This window comes from Akebia trifoliata, chromosome 1 (assembly GCF_017979445.1).
Source record: "Akebia trifoliata isolate Shusen 1 chromosome 1, ASM1797944v1, whole genome shotgun sequence".
Classification (NCBI taxonomy): domain Eukaryota; kingdom Viridiplantae; phylum Streptophyta; class Magnoliopsida; order Ranunculales; family Lardizabalaceae; genus Akebia; species Akebia trifoliata.
This window is the reverse complement of record NC_141375.1, coordinates 17,071,858-17,088,274: the sequence shown is the minus strand read 5'-3', so window position 1 is coordinate 17,088,274 and position 16,417 is coordinate 17,071,858. Positions and strand designations below refer to the sequence as shown.

The window sequence follows — 16,417 nt, the reverse complement described above, 5'->3', positions numbered from 1 at the left end:
AAGCATTCAAGAGAGAGAATGAAGGGAGCCGAAGGATGAAAATGCTCAAAAGTTTGATCCATCTTGTAACAGCCATTGTCTAAGAATCAGTGGGCATGTCATATTATGGCTGTTTTGCTTTATGTGGTTAATCATCAAGAACGAGCTCTCTAAACAAATACAAGTAGTATGAGGATCACAAGTGACTCCATAAAACAAAGCTTGTAGGCTGGTTAACCTCTGTCTAGCCACTACATAAGAACAATATCTTGTATGAATGTATGACACAAATAAGGAGTTTGCGGGCATGGCTCTACTTGATTAGGGGGTCAGCATGGGCATTTGAGGCACGGTGATGAGTTGTAGTATCCTTTGTCAGGCATCATGTTCATCATCTTCTGGTTGATCAAGTACTTGAAAGGTTTTGGCTCATGTTCATCAGCTTCTGGTCGATCAAGTATGTTGGCTTTGGCCATGTGTAAGTTGGACCGCTACAGGGTTTCTCCACTTGAGTGAGCGATCTCTTTTCATTTCCAAGATACAATTTCCTTGTCAGATCAACTTCTTTTCCTGATGGAAGAAAAATTTATCATTGGTCTATTAAGTAGACTACAATGAATCTATGATAGGAAACTTGGTTCAACTTAAACTTTTATATTACAATCAAAGTCAAATGAATTCTGAACAGATGTTGTTGATGCAGAAAACTTGCACCAATGACTATTTGGTTCCTTGGTTGACCAAGAGTTTAGATTTGATCATCTTCTTTTCATCCTTACAATTTTCTTGATTATTCTTCACAACCAATAAAACTTCTACTGAAATCCTAAACATTTTTCTCTGTCCATGTGTCAAGATGTTGTTTGTTCACCTTGATTTTCTGTTCTATTGCTTAGCCATCTAGATTTATCATTTCCAATGGATCTGGTTGCTTTCTGAGCTTTCATTTATGTCCTCTTGAGGTGTTATGTGGAACGATCTAAACCTTTGATCTACTGTCAGGATTAACCTGTGACCTGTCGACACTTGTCTCCACCACATGTCCTATTCCCATTCTTCAGAGCATGTGCCGAATTTAGGTATGAGGAGTTGAGGACCACTCTAACATGCCAACTTACTCTATAAGACGTACAAAGGATGAATCGAGATGCTCATTATATTAGCAAATCTTGTAGTGTTGTGAATTCAGATCCGCACCAAGAAATTCTATTCAAGAATGTTGTATGCAACCAAATCACAGTCTATTGCTGAAAATGACAGTCCATAGACCTAAAATGGCTGGTTGGCCCAGTTAATCACATTGCAAAGAGAAGAAGGATATGTAGCCAAACTATCTCAAGGGGAAAAAGAAAAGAGATAATAAGAAACTAATGATCTGCATGATTCCAGAGAAAACGTTTTCAAACGAAAATGATCAAGGGAAATGAATTCCGGTGTTTGATTGCACCTAGTAAAATGTCAAAAAGAGAATTGGTTTTAGTTTTGGGAGTGGGTTTATTCGTGAGAGAATAGTATATTAGGAGATGAGAGAAGCATTTTCTTCGGGGGTTTGGGATGGGAATTTTTTTTTTTCCTGCCCAAACGAGAAAATCACTTGTGGTAGGAAAATGTGCAATCATACACCTAAAAATTGCATTTCCAGAGAAAACCATTTTCTCGGCCATTTTCAAGAAGAAATGAACAAAGGAAAAAAGATCGATTGAGAAAGGGTGGTAGGGTTAACAGGACCAAATCTTTGTTTGTTGTTTCTTGAATAGTCTCACAAGTAGACACCTGAAGGGTAGGAGCTTAGTGTCCCGCCCCAAAATCCTACCACGCATCTCATGATTTAAGTGTTAGAATATCGAGATGTAGGATATTTCCCGTATGATGATAAACACATGTAATACCCCAATTTCTGAGAATGATACAATATACTGTAGCAGAAACATAATTAAATACAATATGTAAATAAAAACACAGTTCTATCTCATAATTCCCTTTATTTATATATAATAAAAAGAAACATAGACATGTACTACAAGATATATACTAACTTGCTCTCTCAAAATACACCGATCTACATCTACAAATGCTCACGACACACAAACCTACTGATCTTTACACTAAAACTATCTTAAAGCTGATTGACAGTTACTAAAACATGCTGAAATTAAGATGATTGGTAGGGTAAGTAATAGGTGAGTTACCCAGTAGGAAACACACATGTCTATGTCATAGTCCTAATATACATAATAAAATTCTAAAATAAATTTGAAATACCAAAAATACATCATCAACTCATAATATATCACACAAACAGCAATATAATAGAGAGGTGAGGGTCACGATTGATGTGAACATCTCAGTCAAGATATGATTGATTCAATACTTCACTAGTGTGAAACCCTACTGATAGTTCCTGATTCTATGGCCAACCTATGCCATATTTGAGTGACTAATTTCCCTTCTCAGGTTGATTGTTGATCAGGGACTTAAGAAATGGGCCATTTAAGTTGGTGAAAACGCCTCGAGTGTCTGCAGTTGGTCATTCTTTCTTGACTACTATAGATTTTTAATGATCATTAACTAGCTATCTTCGTTTATGCTAATCTGTTGTGCATGCAATCCTTGATGAAACTCTTATCATTATATAACTATCTTTATATTTTTGTTCTTTAGTGAAAATATAAGAGTTTTCCCGGGTTCTTGATGTGATGTTGAGTTCTTATGCATCTCATGCTACATAAGAAATCAGACATCGCAATTATTAATCCTAAAATAAAATGTTGTTTCGGAAGTGACACGATAAATTGTTCTTTGTAGGTATTCACTGTGAATGATGAATTTTTTAGGGTATTACACTTAGTGCATCAAGTCAACCCAAATTAGGCTGGTGCTTCAAGCGACAAGCAAGTAAATTGAAGAGCTTTCTTCAAACCAAAGCCCTGAGGAATATAGTTGCAATGAAAATAAGTCACCAAAATAATCTCTTATGAATTTTCTATAGACAACCGAATATCCTAAAGATTGAAACAATCTAAATCTTCAATCCATTCTAATTGAACTTCAAACTTTACCCTAAAACAACTAAGGTAACTTGACCTGCATCCCATGCCTATATTAGAAGACAAGTAGCCTAAATTGGAAGACATGTACGTGTTTGATAAAGATGAAATACTCACAGTGCCTCCACAAGTTTTTAGTAGCTATTAACAAATATTTGAAACAACATGAAAGTCAATGTTTACACTCCCTTCTATTGTGGATAATTAAATTGATCACATAACTATTGTTGAAGGGGTTCATTAGCCGTTTACATGATTTTCTTACTGGTCATTTGCTTGATTTAATGTTTATTTTTTTACTATTGATGGGAGTGTGAACTTTTGATTCCTTGTGTTTATGCAAAATTGCAGGTGATTCGGAGAAGTTAGTAAAAGTGTTGTTTGAACTTGCTAGGCACCATGCCCCATCAACCATTTTTCTTGATGAAATAGATGCAATCATTAGTCAACGAGGTGAAGGACGCAGTGAGCATGAAGCAAGTAGGCGTTTGAAAACTGAGCTACTTATTCAGGTGGTTTACAGTTTTTTCTCTACAATGTAGAAGGTTTACAAAACCGTGCTCATGTCTTTTGTCATATGTTGCTAGGTTACTAGATACACTTTTTTTTACCAGAGAATTCTTGAATACCTCCGCCGAAATCTTAAGTCAAGGCACCTTATTTCTTAATCAACATTTTTAGTTTAGTACTGAAATGTTCATCTAGATTCAATGAATAAGAAATTTTTGGAAACATCGCGAAGGACGCCCAACTTATGATTGTGTGTTGTAATTTAGTAGGCTAGTAGGGAATGCAAGCTCTGAAGACATCATTCCAAAAATTAAATTATTAAATTTTTTTTTTTTTTTGAAAAGTATAATATATTGAAAAAGGAGGGAAAACAGATTATAGGAGGCCAAGAAAGCCTCTCAAAGAGCTACAAAAAGAAAGTAAAAACATTAAGAATTACATAAAGAACTCCATCTAAAGACAAAATCATCAAAAGTAGTCCCCTTGAATTGTATGTTCTACTTGGACCATAAGTACAACAAACCCAAGATCTCCAAGAAGCTGCCGTGATCACTTCTCGTCTTGCCATTGAAAACCCTGTTATTTCTCTCGTTCCACACTCCCCAAGCAATAGCCAAGGGAAGAATAGCCCAAAGGAATCTTTTTCTAGGAGAGAAATCACTATTGGCTCACCCTTCTACCAACGAGGAGAACTTACTAGGAAAGACCCACTGAATATGAAATAACCCAAGAAAGTATGATAAAATATTGTGAGAAAAGGAACAATGGATTAAAATATGGTCAATAGACTCTTCATCCTTCAAACAAAGCGGGCAACAATTAGGTGTAATCCATCCCCGAATAATCAAGTTATCTAATGTTAGAATTTTACCAAGGCAAGCCAACCACACAAAAAAGGAAATTTTGGAAGGAATTGAATTGGATCAAATACTGGTTCCCATGGATGATCGATCTGTATGAGTGTTTAGCCAATTATGAAAAGATCTAACAGAGAATCTCAAGTCCTTCGTCCTCGTCCATTCCCACCTGTCCTGATTACTCACATCGAGAAGTCGCGAATTCAAGAGCTCAAGGAAAGATGTCACCTCAGTTAGCTCCCAATCATTAAAATTTCTCCTAAACCCCAAATCCCAAGAAGAGCTGGAATCATTGCTAATCAAACACTGTTGTATAGTTTCATTTTTTTTTCGAGAACAAGCGTACAAAGACGGAAATTGAGCCGCTAGAGGCGATGTGCCACCCCAACTATCCTCCCAGAATCTAATTTTGTCCCCCTTTCCTGCCTTGAATCTGATTCCTTTCTCAAACTCCTCTCTTACTTTTTGAATCCTCTTCCAAATACTACACCCATACGTGCCTTTGGCTTCATTGCTATACCAACCTAGTCTCTCTTCCCCATATTTGGCCGTGATGATCCTCCTCCAAAGTCTATCCTTCTCCTCCCCAAACCTCCAAATCCATTTCCCTAACAGAGCTCTATTAGCAAGTCTAAGACCCCTAATCCCCAAACCCCCTTTCTTTTTGGGCTTACAGATAATCTTCCACCAGACTAGGTGATACTTCCTTCTCCCATGCCTATCATTCCATAAAAAATTCCTCATCATCTTTTCCAGTCTAAACTCGATAGACCTCGGAAGCGTGAACAACGAGAGAAAGTAAACCGGAATACTCGTTAAGGTGCTTTTTATCAAAGTTACTCTCTCCCCTTTAGACAGATACTTCGCCTTCCAAGTACTCAATTTTTTCTCCAATTTCTCAATCACCCCCTCCCAAATTTTTATACTCTTGTATGGTGCTCCTAATGGTAAACCCAAGTAAGACGTAGGTAGTGTATTATGCCCACAACCCAGAGTGGCGGCCATCAAATGAATGTCACTCACTTCTCCTACCCCAAAAAGGCTTACTTTTTTGCAGATTGATATGTAAACCTGAAATTGCCTCATAACAACACAATAAAACTCGAAGCACCCTCACTTGGTCTCTGGAGTGATCTAAGAACACCAAAGTATCATCCGCAAATTGCAAGTGTGAAATCAGAGGACCATCATTCACCCTAAACCTCGATAATCTCCCTAATTCAACAGCTCTTCTAAACAATCTACCCAAAGCTTCAGCTACTATAAGGAATAAGAAGGGAGATAGTGGATCCCCTTGTCTCAACCCTCTCGACCCCCTAAAATAGCCAGCCGGACTACCATTGACAAGCACCGAGTAGGAAACCGTTGTAATGCATTTCATAATCCAACCGATCCACTTCACCCCAAATCCCATTCTCCCCATCATATACTCCAAGAAGTCCCAACTCACATGATCATAAGCTTTTTGTAAGTCAATTTTCCCTATCATCCCATCTTTCTTATCCTTAATTCTTGAGTCAAGATATTCATTGGTCATTAACACTCCATCAAGAATTTGTCTACCCCTAAGGAAAGCCCCTTGTTCGTCTTCAATCAATTTGGGGAGAATAACTTTCAATCTCGAGGCTAGCACTTTTGAGATAATTTTGTAAACCGAGCCCACCAAGCTAATGGGTCTGAATTCGCTTAATTTGTCCGCCCCAACTCTCTTGGGAATCAAAGCCACAAAGGTGCTATTAAGACTGTAATCCAAACAATTTTTGTCCTGCAATTCTTTGATGACTTTCATGAAATCTATCGAAACAATATCCCAGCAATGTTTGAAGAAAGTCATCGTAAATCCGTCTGGCCCCGGAGCCTTATCCCCGCTCATAGAGAAAAGAACCGAATAGTTCACAATTCATAAATTATTAAATTATTAAATTATCTTGCAAGCTATTACACAATACAATCTACCAAGCCATTTGTAGCACTTAACAAATCCAAATAGTTCACAATTCATAAATGCCACCACTTTCAGCATTTGGCATGCATATAGGTGTTGAGTATTCTTTTTCTAGAAGCCAAATATTAACTTTTACCCTTTGGTATTTATGTACTTCTCTCTGCAGCATCTTATTTCTTCGGTATTGTACTTTGACCGTTAAACACATTGTATCATTATCATATCTTAGCATGTATTCTGTAATATCAAACGTGTGTGGTTCATGTAGTCTTTTGTTTGGGAAATTTGTTCTTATCTTCAGATTTGTGCATCTTATAACTTACTCCTCTCTCATGAAATGGCATGGGCCCTTAAGTATTAGTTAACAAACTATTGTATTTCATATACATCCCTTGTCAAAGTGCCTATAAATGGAATATTTTATTTGTATCTCTTTTAAAATACCCTTAACCTTCCTCACCCCGATGGGAACATCAATGAATAATATTAATAAGAAGCTCCTTACACCCTTGGCGAGGAGATCCATCATCTTTTTTTATTTTTATTGTGATAGTTGTGTAGGCATCGAGTTGCCTAATGGGAAAAACTTTCTCAATTGATGCACGTTCTAGTTTTTATTTTATGATAAGTGAAGTTCATTAAAAGAAAAGGGGGAGGTTGAGATAACCAACCCTAAACAGACAACGAAGCAAGCACCCATAGAGAGAACCCCAATAATTAAGCACTTGAGATGCTACAAACCCAAAAAAATACACCTCCAAATTCCTTCCAAATTTATACCAAAAAACCATAAGTCCCAGGATGGAGAAGATAGGCTCCTGAAGACAGTGTTCCCTTCCCTCGAAGACACGATCATTCCTCCCTACAAATCACCCGACAAACTATTGAGGGGGTCAAGCTCCAAAGAAGCCTCTTAGTCGTGGAAAATTTCTTGCCCTGATGCATCCACCCTTCAAACAAAGACTTAATGGACAATTGAAAGCAACCCAAGATACCAAATGAAACCATCTTGCAATGGATAAGAATGTGACTAGTCGGTTCTCCATCTTCTTTGCACATATAACATAAATTAAGTGTAATGAAAGCCCTCCGAATGAATTGATCCCTCATAAGAATTATTTGTAACTCAGCCACCTAGACAAAGAAAGATATTTTGGATGGAACTTTGGTATCCCAAACCATTACCAATGGGAAAAGTGAGATATAGAATGATCACCACCAAAATCAAACTGTCCCTACTACCCTCCCTCCCATAATAGAAAGCTTAGAAAAGTTAGCAATCCAACCAATCTCCTAATCATTAAAGACCCTCCTAAACCCAAACTACCAAGACACCTCCTTGCCTCCCTGATTGCAATGACCTTTTGGTGGAACGGATGATTGGATACCACTAAGAGGTATGAATGTAAACGAGGCTCCCAGATTGGATGATTCCATTATGGGTATTGTCAAATCTTGGTTGGTGATTAGAAATTTCCGAGAAGCTCATTCCTTAATTATTGCTCCAACAATGCTTTTGTGGTTCTGTTTCCTTAGAAATTTGGGTTGGAGATATTTCGAAGCTCATGCTTATCAGGCTTGTTGGAGAGACTTCTAACATTTTTGCTAAATGTTAGGTTTGAGGATTAAATTCATAATCGATATCGTGATTGTTGTTGAGCAGGGTGCCTTCATTGGGGGAACGCATCCTTGATGGTTCCATGATCGCTAATTCTAGGGTTTGATCAAGTATCCAAGAGTTGTTTGCAAGATTTATATAGAAAAAGTTATGACTGTGTCAATTGGGATTTCTTAGACACATGCTCGGGTGAATGACCTATGTTAGTTTTTGGATCAAATGGGGATAAAAACTGTTTGGTCTTCATTTTTATCGATTTTGGCGAACAAGATCCCATATGGTCTTTTACGGGTTTTATAGGCTTAGGGTCTGGTGTTCATCTCTTCTCTTTCTTTTTGACTTCATGATTGAGGGTCTAGGTAGGTCTGGTAGATTTTGTGGTTAAGAGGTAAAATGGTTTTCCTTATTCAGTTTGTTTTTGACACTGTTATTTGCGGATGCCTCTAGGAATCAGCTTGGAGATCTCCCTCATTTCGAGGTTGTATGGGTCAACTATCACTTCTCAAAAAGTAAGGTGTTTGGAATGGTCCTGTTTTGAACATAGATTCCTTGCACACGTCTTGGCATGTGAGGTAGGGTGCTTTCTGTCTAGCTTCCTTGGTTTGTTGTTAAGTGTTGGTTTTTAGATTAAATCTATTTGGGATCTAATCATAGTACGAGTGGAATTCTCCTAGGATTTTGGAGGTCTAAATAATATCCAAGGTTAGGAAGTCAATTCTCATCAGGAGCACTCTATCCAATATTATTATGTGCTTTTTTTCCACGTTCTCCATCTCTCTGTCTATTGAGAAACACATAAATAAAAAATAAAAAAATTACGGTTTCTTGAGGAACAACTGAAATAGGTCTCATAGTTTTTATGTGGTTGATTGGAAATCCATTTGCTCTTCCTAAATTGGAAGGAGGTTTGGGGTACTGTGTCATCAGGACCATGAGTGTTGTGTTGCTTTGAAAGTAGTTTTGGATATCTGGAATCAAATAAAATAGCTTATGTAGGACCATCATTCAGCTAAATATGAGAGTATAAATATGAGTTTGGCAGCGTGGGGAGATTGTCCTATGAGTGCAGGGTGTGGAGGGTTTTCCGACACTTTTTGCCTGGATTTCATAATGGTATCCAGTTTTAGAAAACTGCTGAGTTGGGAATTCCCCCTGCCTGTCGATTCTGATGTTTTTTAGAGAGTTGCTATTGGCACCCCAATTTTTACTTATTACACCCAATTTCTTAAATTATTTATCACACCCCAATTAAAGATTAAAACCTAGTCTTCAAACTAAGGTTTCGCTCAAATTATAATCTCAACATTACAAAACATTATAACACGTTCAAACAATTTTAGTAGTTGAAATTATGATTAGGCTCGTATAAAATCCTAAACCGAAAAAATAGAAATCTACCAAGTGGGGGAGATAGCTTCTATTGGCACCTCAAGTTTTACTTATTCTCAACCTCATTTTTATTTTTATTTTTGGGGGTGTCATAAGTAAAAGTTGGGGTGCCAATAGCAGCTCTCTTTTTTCAATGAGTTGTTCTAATGGTGTGATATCTTGGGATTTTGGTTTTAGAAATTTCAATGACTGGGAGGTGGATTGTATAGTGTTATTAGTAGTCGTATATCTACTACCTCAACCACTGGTACTAATAATAATCTTATGGTGCAGACGAGGAGTTACAATGTTGCTTTCCAAATTAGATCCTCGTACCAATCCTTGGTTTCCTCCAACGTCTTTTGACTAGGGACCAATAATTGTTTCCAATGGGTCTTTCTTTCTTTGGAGGGTTGACTTAAACAAAATCTTGACTGTGGATCGCCTCATTTCTTAGGGTATTATTGTTGTCAAGTTTTTGTTTCCTATGTAAATCTACGTGGAGTCTATTAATCATATCCTCCTTCATTGTACCTTTGCTCGCTTTTTCCCCAATCGAGTTCTCTCTTTTCTATATTTGGTCGACCACAACTTTTCACCAAACAAAGAGATGTGTGCAAGCATTGTTGGGATCTTTGGAAGTAGTGGAATTATTTTACGAGAAGGAGCACCCCATTCATGGGGTCATCACTAATATATATGTATAGTTCATCCGTGCTTATGGCATGGGCTTTCTCTCTCGGGTTAAGAGGGGGGGGGGGTAAAAGAGAAAATATAGTAAAATTAGGGGAGGTGAAGAATAAATTAAATAAAGTGAGTCCCAAAAAACTATAGTTTGATGGAAGAGGTATTATTTAAAAAAAATTAAGATTAAAGAGGTAAGATGAAAAACAATAAAGTGGATTAAAGGGGTAAAAGAGAAAATATAGTAAAGTTAGAGGGGGCATCATCTTTTGGGTTAAGGGGTTAAAAGTGGAAAAAATAGAGTTGGAGGGATATTATTAAGAAAAAAAATGAGATTAAAGGGGTAAAAGATGAAAAAATAAATTGGATTAAAAGGGTAGAAGAGGAAATATGGTAAAATTAAAGGAGGTGAATAATAAAGGAAATAAAGTATGTCCCATGTCACTATAGCTTGATGGGAGGTTTAGCCTACAAAATTGAGATGATGGGACGTTTGTGTCGCAACTGTTCCAACTCAGTTGTGTTTTATTATATATGTATAATGTTATGTTTAAGGGCTAACTATTATACCAATGAGTTTTGTCCTATATGGGTTAAACTTTTTGGAATGGGCTGATTTTTGGTGAGGATGAGCCCATTCCGAAACTTTTAATCCATGTAGGACAAAACTCATTGGCCAAATAGTGGCTCTTGAACATGACCCATATATCTATTTTCAGGTGTAAATTTTTTCATTGAATTCGGGGTTTCTTCTTTGAGAACTACATATTTTTGTGGGAGTTACCATTTCTGGATGAAGTACACTGGGTCTCCCTGGCCTTCTCTTTGTACATTTTCTCTTTGGCTTTAATGAATCTTATAATTAACCAAAAATATATATATATATATCTGTCATGCCTGCCCAGATTTATATTTGTTTGTTATTTTCAATTTCAATGATTGTTGGATTGTAACCTTGGGGAAAAAGAAAGTGTTTGTCACTTTCATTGAAAGTTCTACATTCTATCAAATATCATCTTATCCAGTTGAGTTTCTTTATTGCTTTCTCAAATTGATCACTCGAATTAGATTGCAGATGGATGGCTTGACAAGGACAGATGAACTTGTTTTTGTTTTGGCGGCAACAAATCTTCCCTGGGAACTGGATGCGGCTATGCTTCGGCGTCTTGAGAAGCGAGTATCCTTTTGATTGGCATTTAAAAAATCATAATTTCACTAGATTACTGAAACCTGCCTCGACAAGTTCTGCATTATTTTATACCCCATCTAAAAGTTTCTTAATTTTATAAGATTTCTCTAGTTGAAACTTGAAGTACAAGGACCTTCTTATAGTTTGAAAGATAAAACTATCTCCGTCTTACTTCGTCACTATTTGAGAAAAACTACTTAGTAAATTAATATTTAAACTACTTTGGAAATGGGTGGGAAAGTCTTGCAAGCATGAAGTGCAATTTATCTATAATACGACAGTTCTCCGTTGACGTTGATAAACTAGATCCTTGTACCTCTTCCAGAACCAGAAGCAAGAAGAGGTATGTTTGAGGGACTCTTGCCATCTGTGCCTAGTGAAGAGAAGCTTCCATATGACTTGCTTGTGGAAAGGACAGAAGGCTATTCAGGTTCGGATATTCGATTAGTCTGCAAAGAGGCTGCCATGCAACCCCTGAGAAGGCTAATGTCAATTCTGGAAGGCGAGCAAGAGGTGGTTCCTGAGGAGGGTATGAAATTTACCTAAATGATTTACTTTCATAGATTGAGAAATCTGCAGAATGCCTCTGTTTTAGGAAAAATAAGAAATGAGAATAATTTTATCAAACCTTTAGTGGTTCTCAATGTATATGGTTTATCTGCTAAGCTTATGATCATCTGTTGATTCATATCAACACTGATATTTGCAATGACATGTATAGGAACTTCATTATTTTCTCAATTTTTCCAATTAATTGGCGTTCTATTTTTTGTTATTTTTCTATTTTTAAAGTTTTTGATGTTGTTCCCTGCCAATCATGGTTTCAAAACTCGTTTTGATGTCCCGTCTTGTTCATGGATGCGAGTCGTCTCTGACGAGATAAACCATTTAACTTGTTTTACAATTATTTATTCATATATATATATGGGTGGCGTTCGACAGCCAACGTTACGATCCAACATGTTTGTCCTATGTGGTTTAAAAGTTTCGGATTAAGCTGATTTTTTGTGAGGATGATTTCTATAGTTAGAAGATCATCCTCACAAAAAATCAGCCCAATCTGAAACTTCTAGGTCCATCAAAAGTGGTTTACAAATTTTTGGTAAAAAATAGATGGTCCACAATTTCTTAACCATTTTTGATGGGATTGCAAGTTTCAGATTGAGCTGATTTTTTGTGAGGATGATCTTCTCACCATAGAGATCATCCTCACAAAAAATCAGCCAAATCCAAAACTTTTAAGCCACCTGGGACAAACGTGTTGGCTGCCGAACCTGACCCTATATATATATATATATATAAATAATTATATTTTTATATATATCAAATAAAGTAGATTAGAAGATGTTTAGTTGTTAAATTGTATTTTATTTAGATAACAAATATTTAAAATTTTTTTTAAATAATTATTTTTAATTAAAATATACGAAGTCTTGGTCGACTTGGACAAGTTTTACTGTTTCGGCTAAGATTTTAAAAATGTTGTCTGAGTCATCTCGTCTGTCTCGCGAGATTTTGCACATGTGAGATGCCTTGTCAATCTGTCCTGTTCATGGATGATACTGAGATGACTCAAGTGAGTCATCTTGGTCTCGGACAAGATTTAAAACCATGCAGCCAATCCCATTCAACCCTCCAAAAGAAATAGGCAGATAGTGTTGTTTTTTGCAAGTGAATTTGTTCTTAATATTTTTATCCTTCTCAAATAAAAAAGAACGTTTTTTTTTTTTGTGGGTTTTTTATTTTGAATCAGCCTCAAAAACGGAAAATATTCAACTCATCATGTTAATTCACATATATATATGATTTCTATGGATTGCAGATTTGCCGAAGGTTGGTCCAATCAGATGTGAAGATATTGAAGCTGCGTTGAGAAACACAAGGCCATCAGCTCATATTCATGCCCATCGTTATGACAAGTTTAACACCGATTATGGTAGTCAAATCGTTCAGTGAAGGTTGCACTTCATTTCTTTCTCCTGTGTTATATACTCTTTCCAGTTTTTTTTTTTTATACATTTTTATTCATTATTTTCTCACCGTGGTGTTTTTAAGCGCGGCGCATGTACTTGGGTCAACCGGGATAGAAATCTGAGGAGTTTCTGTTGTTGCCTTTGTTTAGGTTGGCATGTTTAACATTCTTTCTCCTACATTGTAGATTGAATATTGTAAGAATTATTTCTTTTATAGGTTGAGATCGACTGTTTTCTTATCTTATAGAGGTCAACAAGCTAATAAGAGGTGAGGAAGTTCTTTAGATGGAAACCTCTGAATGTGCTGGACCTACAGTTGTAAAGGTCAGGTGGGTCACAGGTGTACTTTTAACATAATAGACTGAGTTATACTTTCTAGCAGATTTTAAAATATTTGACTTAAAATAGGCTTAGAGCAGATTATTTCTAATATCAGTAATGATTTCTTTGGGGAAGGTACCAACTTGGTCAGTTGGGTAAAGTTAGGGCCTAAATGGGTCAGATTTTATCTGAAATCCAAGTGATCCAATTCCAAATTTAGAGGATTTGGATTTGCGGAGTAGACCTGATTAAAAAAATGGGTCGAATATGAGTTGATATCCCTTGATCAGAGTTGGATCTGGATCAGATATGGATCCTTCCCTACATCAGCTCAGATTCGAATGATATATTGCTTTGAAAACAATATTTTTAATCTTGCGAACCCTCAACAATTTTGCCTAAGAGCCTGATTGATCGAGTTCAAAATTTTAAATTAATTTCAATAATGTTTCACTTTAATTATTTAATATTTTATTTATTAATTTCGAAAATTTTAATTATGAAAATTGTGAAATTATCGTTTTGCCCTCGGAGAGGATTTTTCACATTGTAAGTCGGTTTTTTATGTTCCAGGATGTTTTATAATCGATTTTTCGTGAAGAATTCAATGGAAATATTGGTTTGTGTTGTTTATAAAATTTTTTTGTGTGAAATGATCGTGAATTTTATGAGGGGTATTTTCGTAATTTTGTTGAATTCTGTGAAAATTGGCAAAATGATTTATTTGGTTTCGATTTGTTATTTTATGTGTTCGAAAGGGTTTTCCTAATCGTAACGCAAGCTCTAGGGTTGTTTTGACGTTAGGAGTATTTTGGTAATTTGGTCATTTTTAGTGATTTTTATCGTGAAACTTCTTTTTGTCTGCAAGATAATGATTTCTATGTTTCTGGGGTCGTGTTTTCCTAGCGTAGCGCGATTTCTACAGTTTTGTCAGTTCGAAATACCTCATCCGAATTTCTGAAATATATCTGGTAACAAAATAAAGCATTGGAATAAACATCCATCATTGGGAACCGTTGCAATCGGGTTGAGGAGTTGATTAATCAGGCGAATGCAAAAATGTGGTGTCTACAGATGCCCCTCTTTCGCAGAGGGTTGAAGCAAACTAGATAGCAAATCTATTTTGATAGATAGTGCGATATCCGAATGTCAAAGCTAGTGACAGTTTATTTTGCAGCCTGATTTAGCAATTCGTCACGGTGTTTGGATCCTTGAGCGTATAACTCTCTTCGAACTAAAAGGTTGTCAGGTCATTGAGCGAGAACTCTCACTGACAGTGTCAGATCCTTGAATTTTAGAAAATTCTCCTTGACTATTGTAACAACTGTGTAAGTGTGTGCAATGGTGTGATGTTTACTGAGTAAAAATGTGTCAGGTCCTAGAGTTCTTCTCTCGCTGACGATAATGATTCAAAATTGAGATGTGCATAGGCAATGAAAGCAATGAAGTAATTGGAGTCATAACAATGTAGGAACTTCGCTAAATCCTATTTGAAAATTTTTTTTAGAGTTCGAAAAAATTTGAGTCTCGTTTATCGGACTCGAGCTTATTGTAACCAAACTTCTCGGACTAAGGAACTTAAACAATCCTGTTAATTCAACATGATTTCAAACAAAGCTGGAGTCTCGTTTCTCGGACTCTGACTAAGGTTTATACGAACTTAAACAATCCTATTAAAATTGGAGTCTCGTTTCTTGAACTCAAACTAAGGCTTATAGGTACTTAAAAAAAAAATCTATTCATTCTATGATTCAAAAAGTTGGAGTCTCGCTTCTCGGACTCGAACATAGGTTTATAGGTATTTCAAAAAACCTACTCATTCTATGATTCAAAAAGTTGGAGTCTCGTTTCTCGGACTCACACTTAGGTTTGTAGGCACTTCAAAAAACCTATTCATTCAATGATTCAAAAAGTTGGAGTCTCGTTTCTCGGACTCGAACTTAGATTTATAGGCACTTCAAAAAGTCTATTCATTCTATGATTAAAAAAGTTGGAGTCTCATTTCTCGGACTCGAACTTAGGTTTGTAGGCACTTCAAAAAGCCCACTCATTCTATGATTCAAAAGTTGGAGTCTCATTTCTCGGACTCGAACTTAGTTTTGTAGGAACTTTAAAAAGCCCACTCACTCTATGATTCAAAAGTTGGAGTCTCGTTTCTCGGACTCGAACTCACTAAGCCATTTTTCTCGGGCTTAGATTTATAGGAACTTCAACAATCCTATTAATTCATTCTATGATTCAAAAAATGTTGGAGTCTCGTTTCTCGGACTCAAACTCACTAAGCCGCGTTTCTCGGGCTTAAATTTATAGGAACTTCAACAATCTTATTAATTCATTCAAAATCAAGCTCAAAGTTGAAAGATTGGGCCTTTATTGGCTTATCATGCATCTGGATTCATAATTATCATTAGACTTTATCGGACTTCTAAGTAAGATTTTTCTTTTTATCATGTGATTAAGAACAAAACTTTGGAATTAAATGACTTTCAAAAATGCCCCTAGTTTCAAGGTTGACTTTTACTGGAACTTGACTACGAGATTGATGGAATGGATTACACTTGAAAAATATGAACTTTGTTGTATGACAGATAGAAGAACTGACATTCCCTTAAATTTAAGACTCTTAAGATTATCATATGTGCAATAAGGGATTGATCATTTTCTTTCGAATTTCTTTTGAAAAATGTTTGAGCTGGACTTAAAAAATCTTAATAAATATTAGAATAGAAGATCTTCCTCTTCAAAGTGGTTGATGATTCTACATCTTCCATAAGCGAACACTTGAACAAGTAAACATACTTTTGAAGATCCTACAATGTTCAAGATGACTTCTGATTTTTTTCGACTTCAACATTGTCTTCGTCGGATGTGAGCTGTTCTAAAAACGAATATTGTGACTTGAATGATTCTGCATTTTCTAGTTTCT

At 36.2% G+C, this 16,417-nt stretch overlaps 1 protein-coding gene across 1 annotated transcript in view; it reads left to right on the top strand.

The window, feature by feature from the left end:
• The window catches only part of CCP1 (P-loop containing nucleoside triphosphate hydrolases superfamily protein), a 47,842-nt gene extending 34,254 nt beyond the window's left edge, over positions 1 to 13,588 (top strand). The window contains exons 8-11 of the mRNA XM_086440108.1: positions 3,378 to 3,538; positions 11,084 to 11,185; positions 11,504 to 11,726; positions 13,020 to 13,588. Of these exons, the coding sequence (XP_086296234.1) occupies positions 3,378 to 3,538; positions 11,084 to 11,185; positions 11,504 to 11,726; positions 13,020 to 13,153 (620 nt within the window). The 3' untranslated portion in view covers positions 13,154 to 13,588. The remainder of the gene's footprint in view (positions 1 to 3,377; positions 3,539 to 11,083; positions 11,186 to 11,503; positions 11,727 to 13,019) is intronic.
• The last annotated feature ends 2,829 nt before the right edge of the window (positions 13,589 to 16,417 follow it).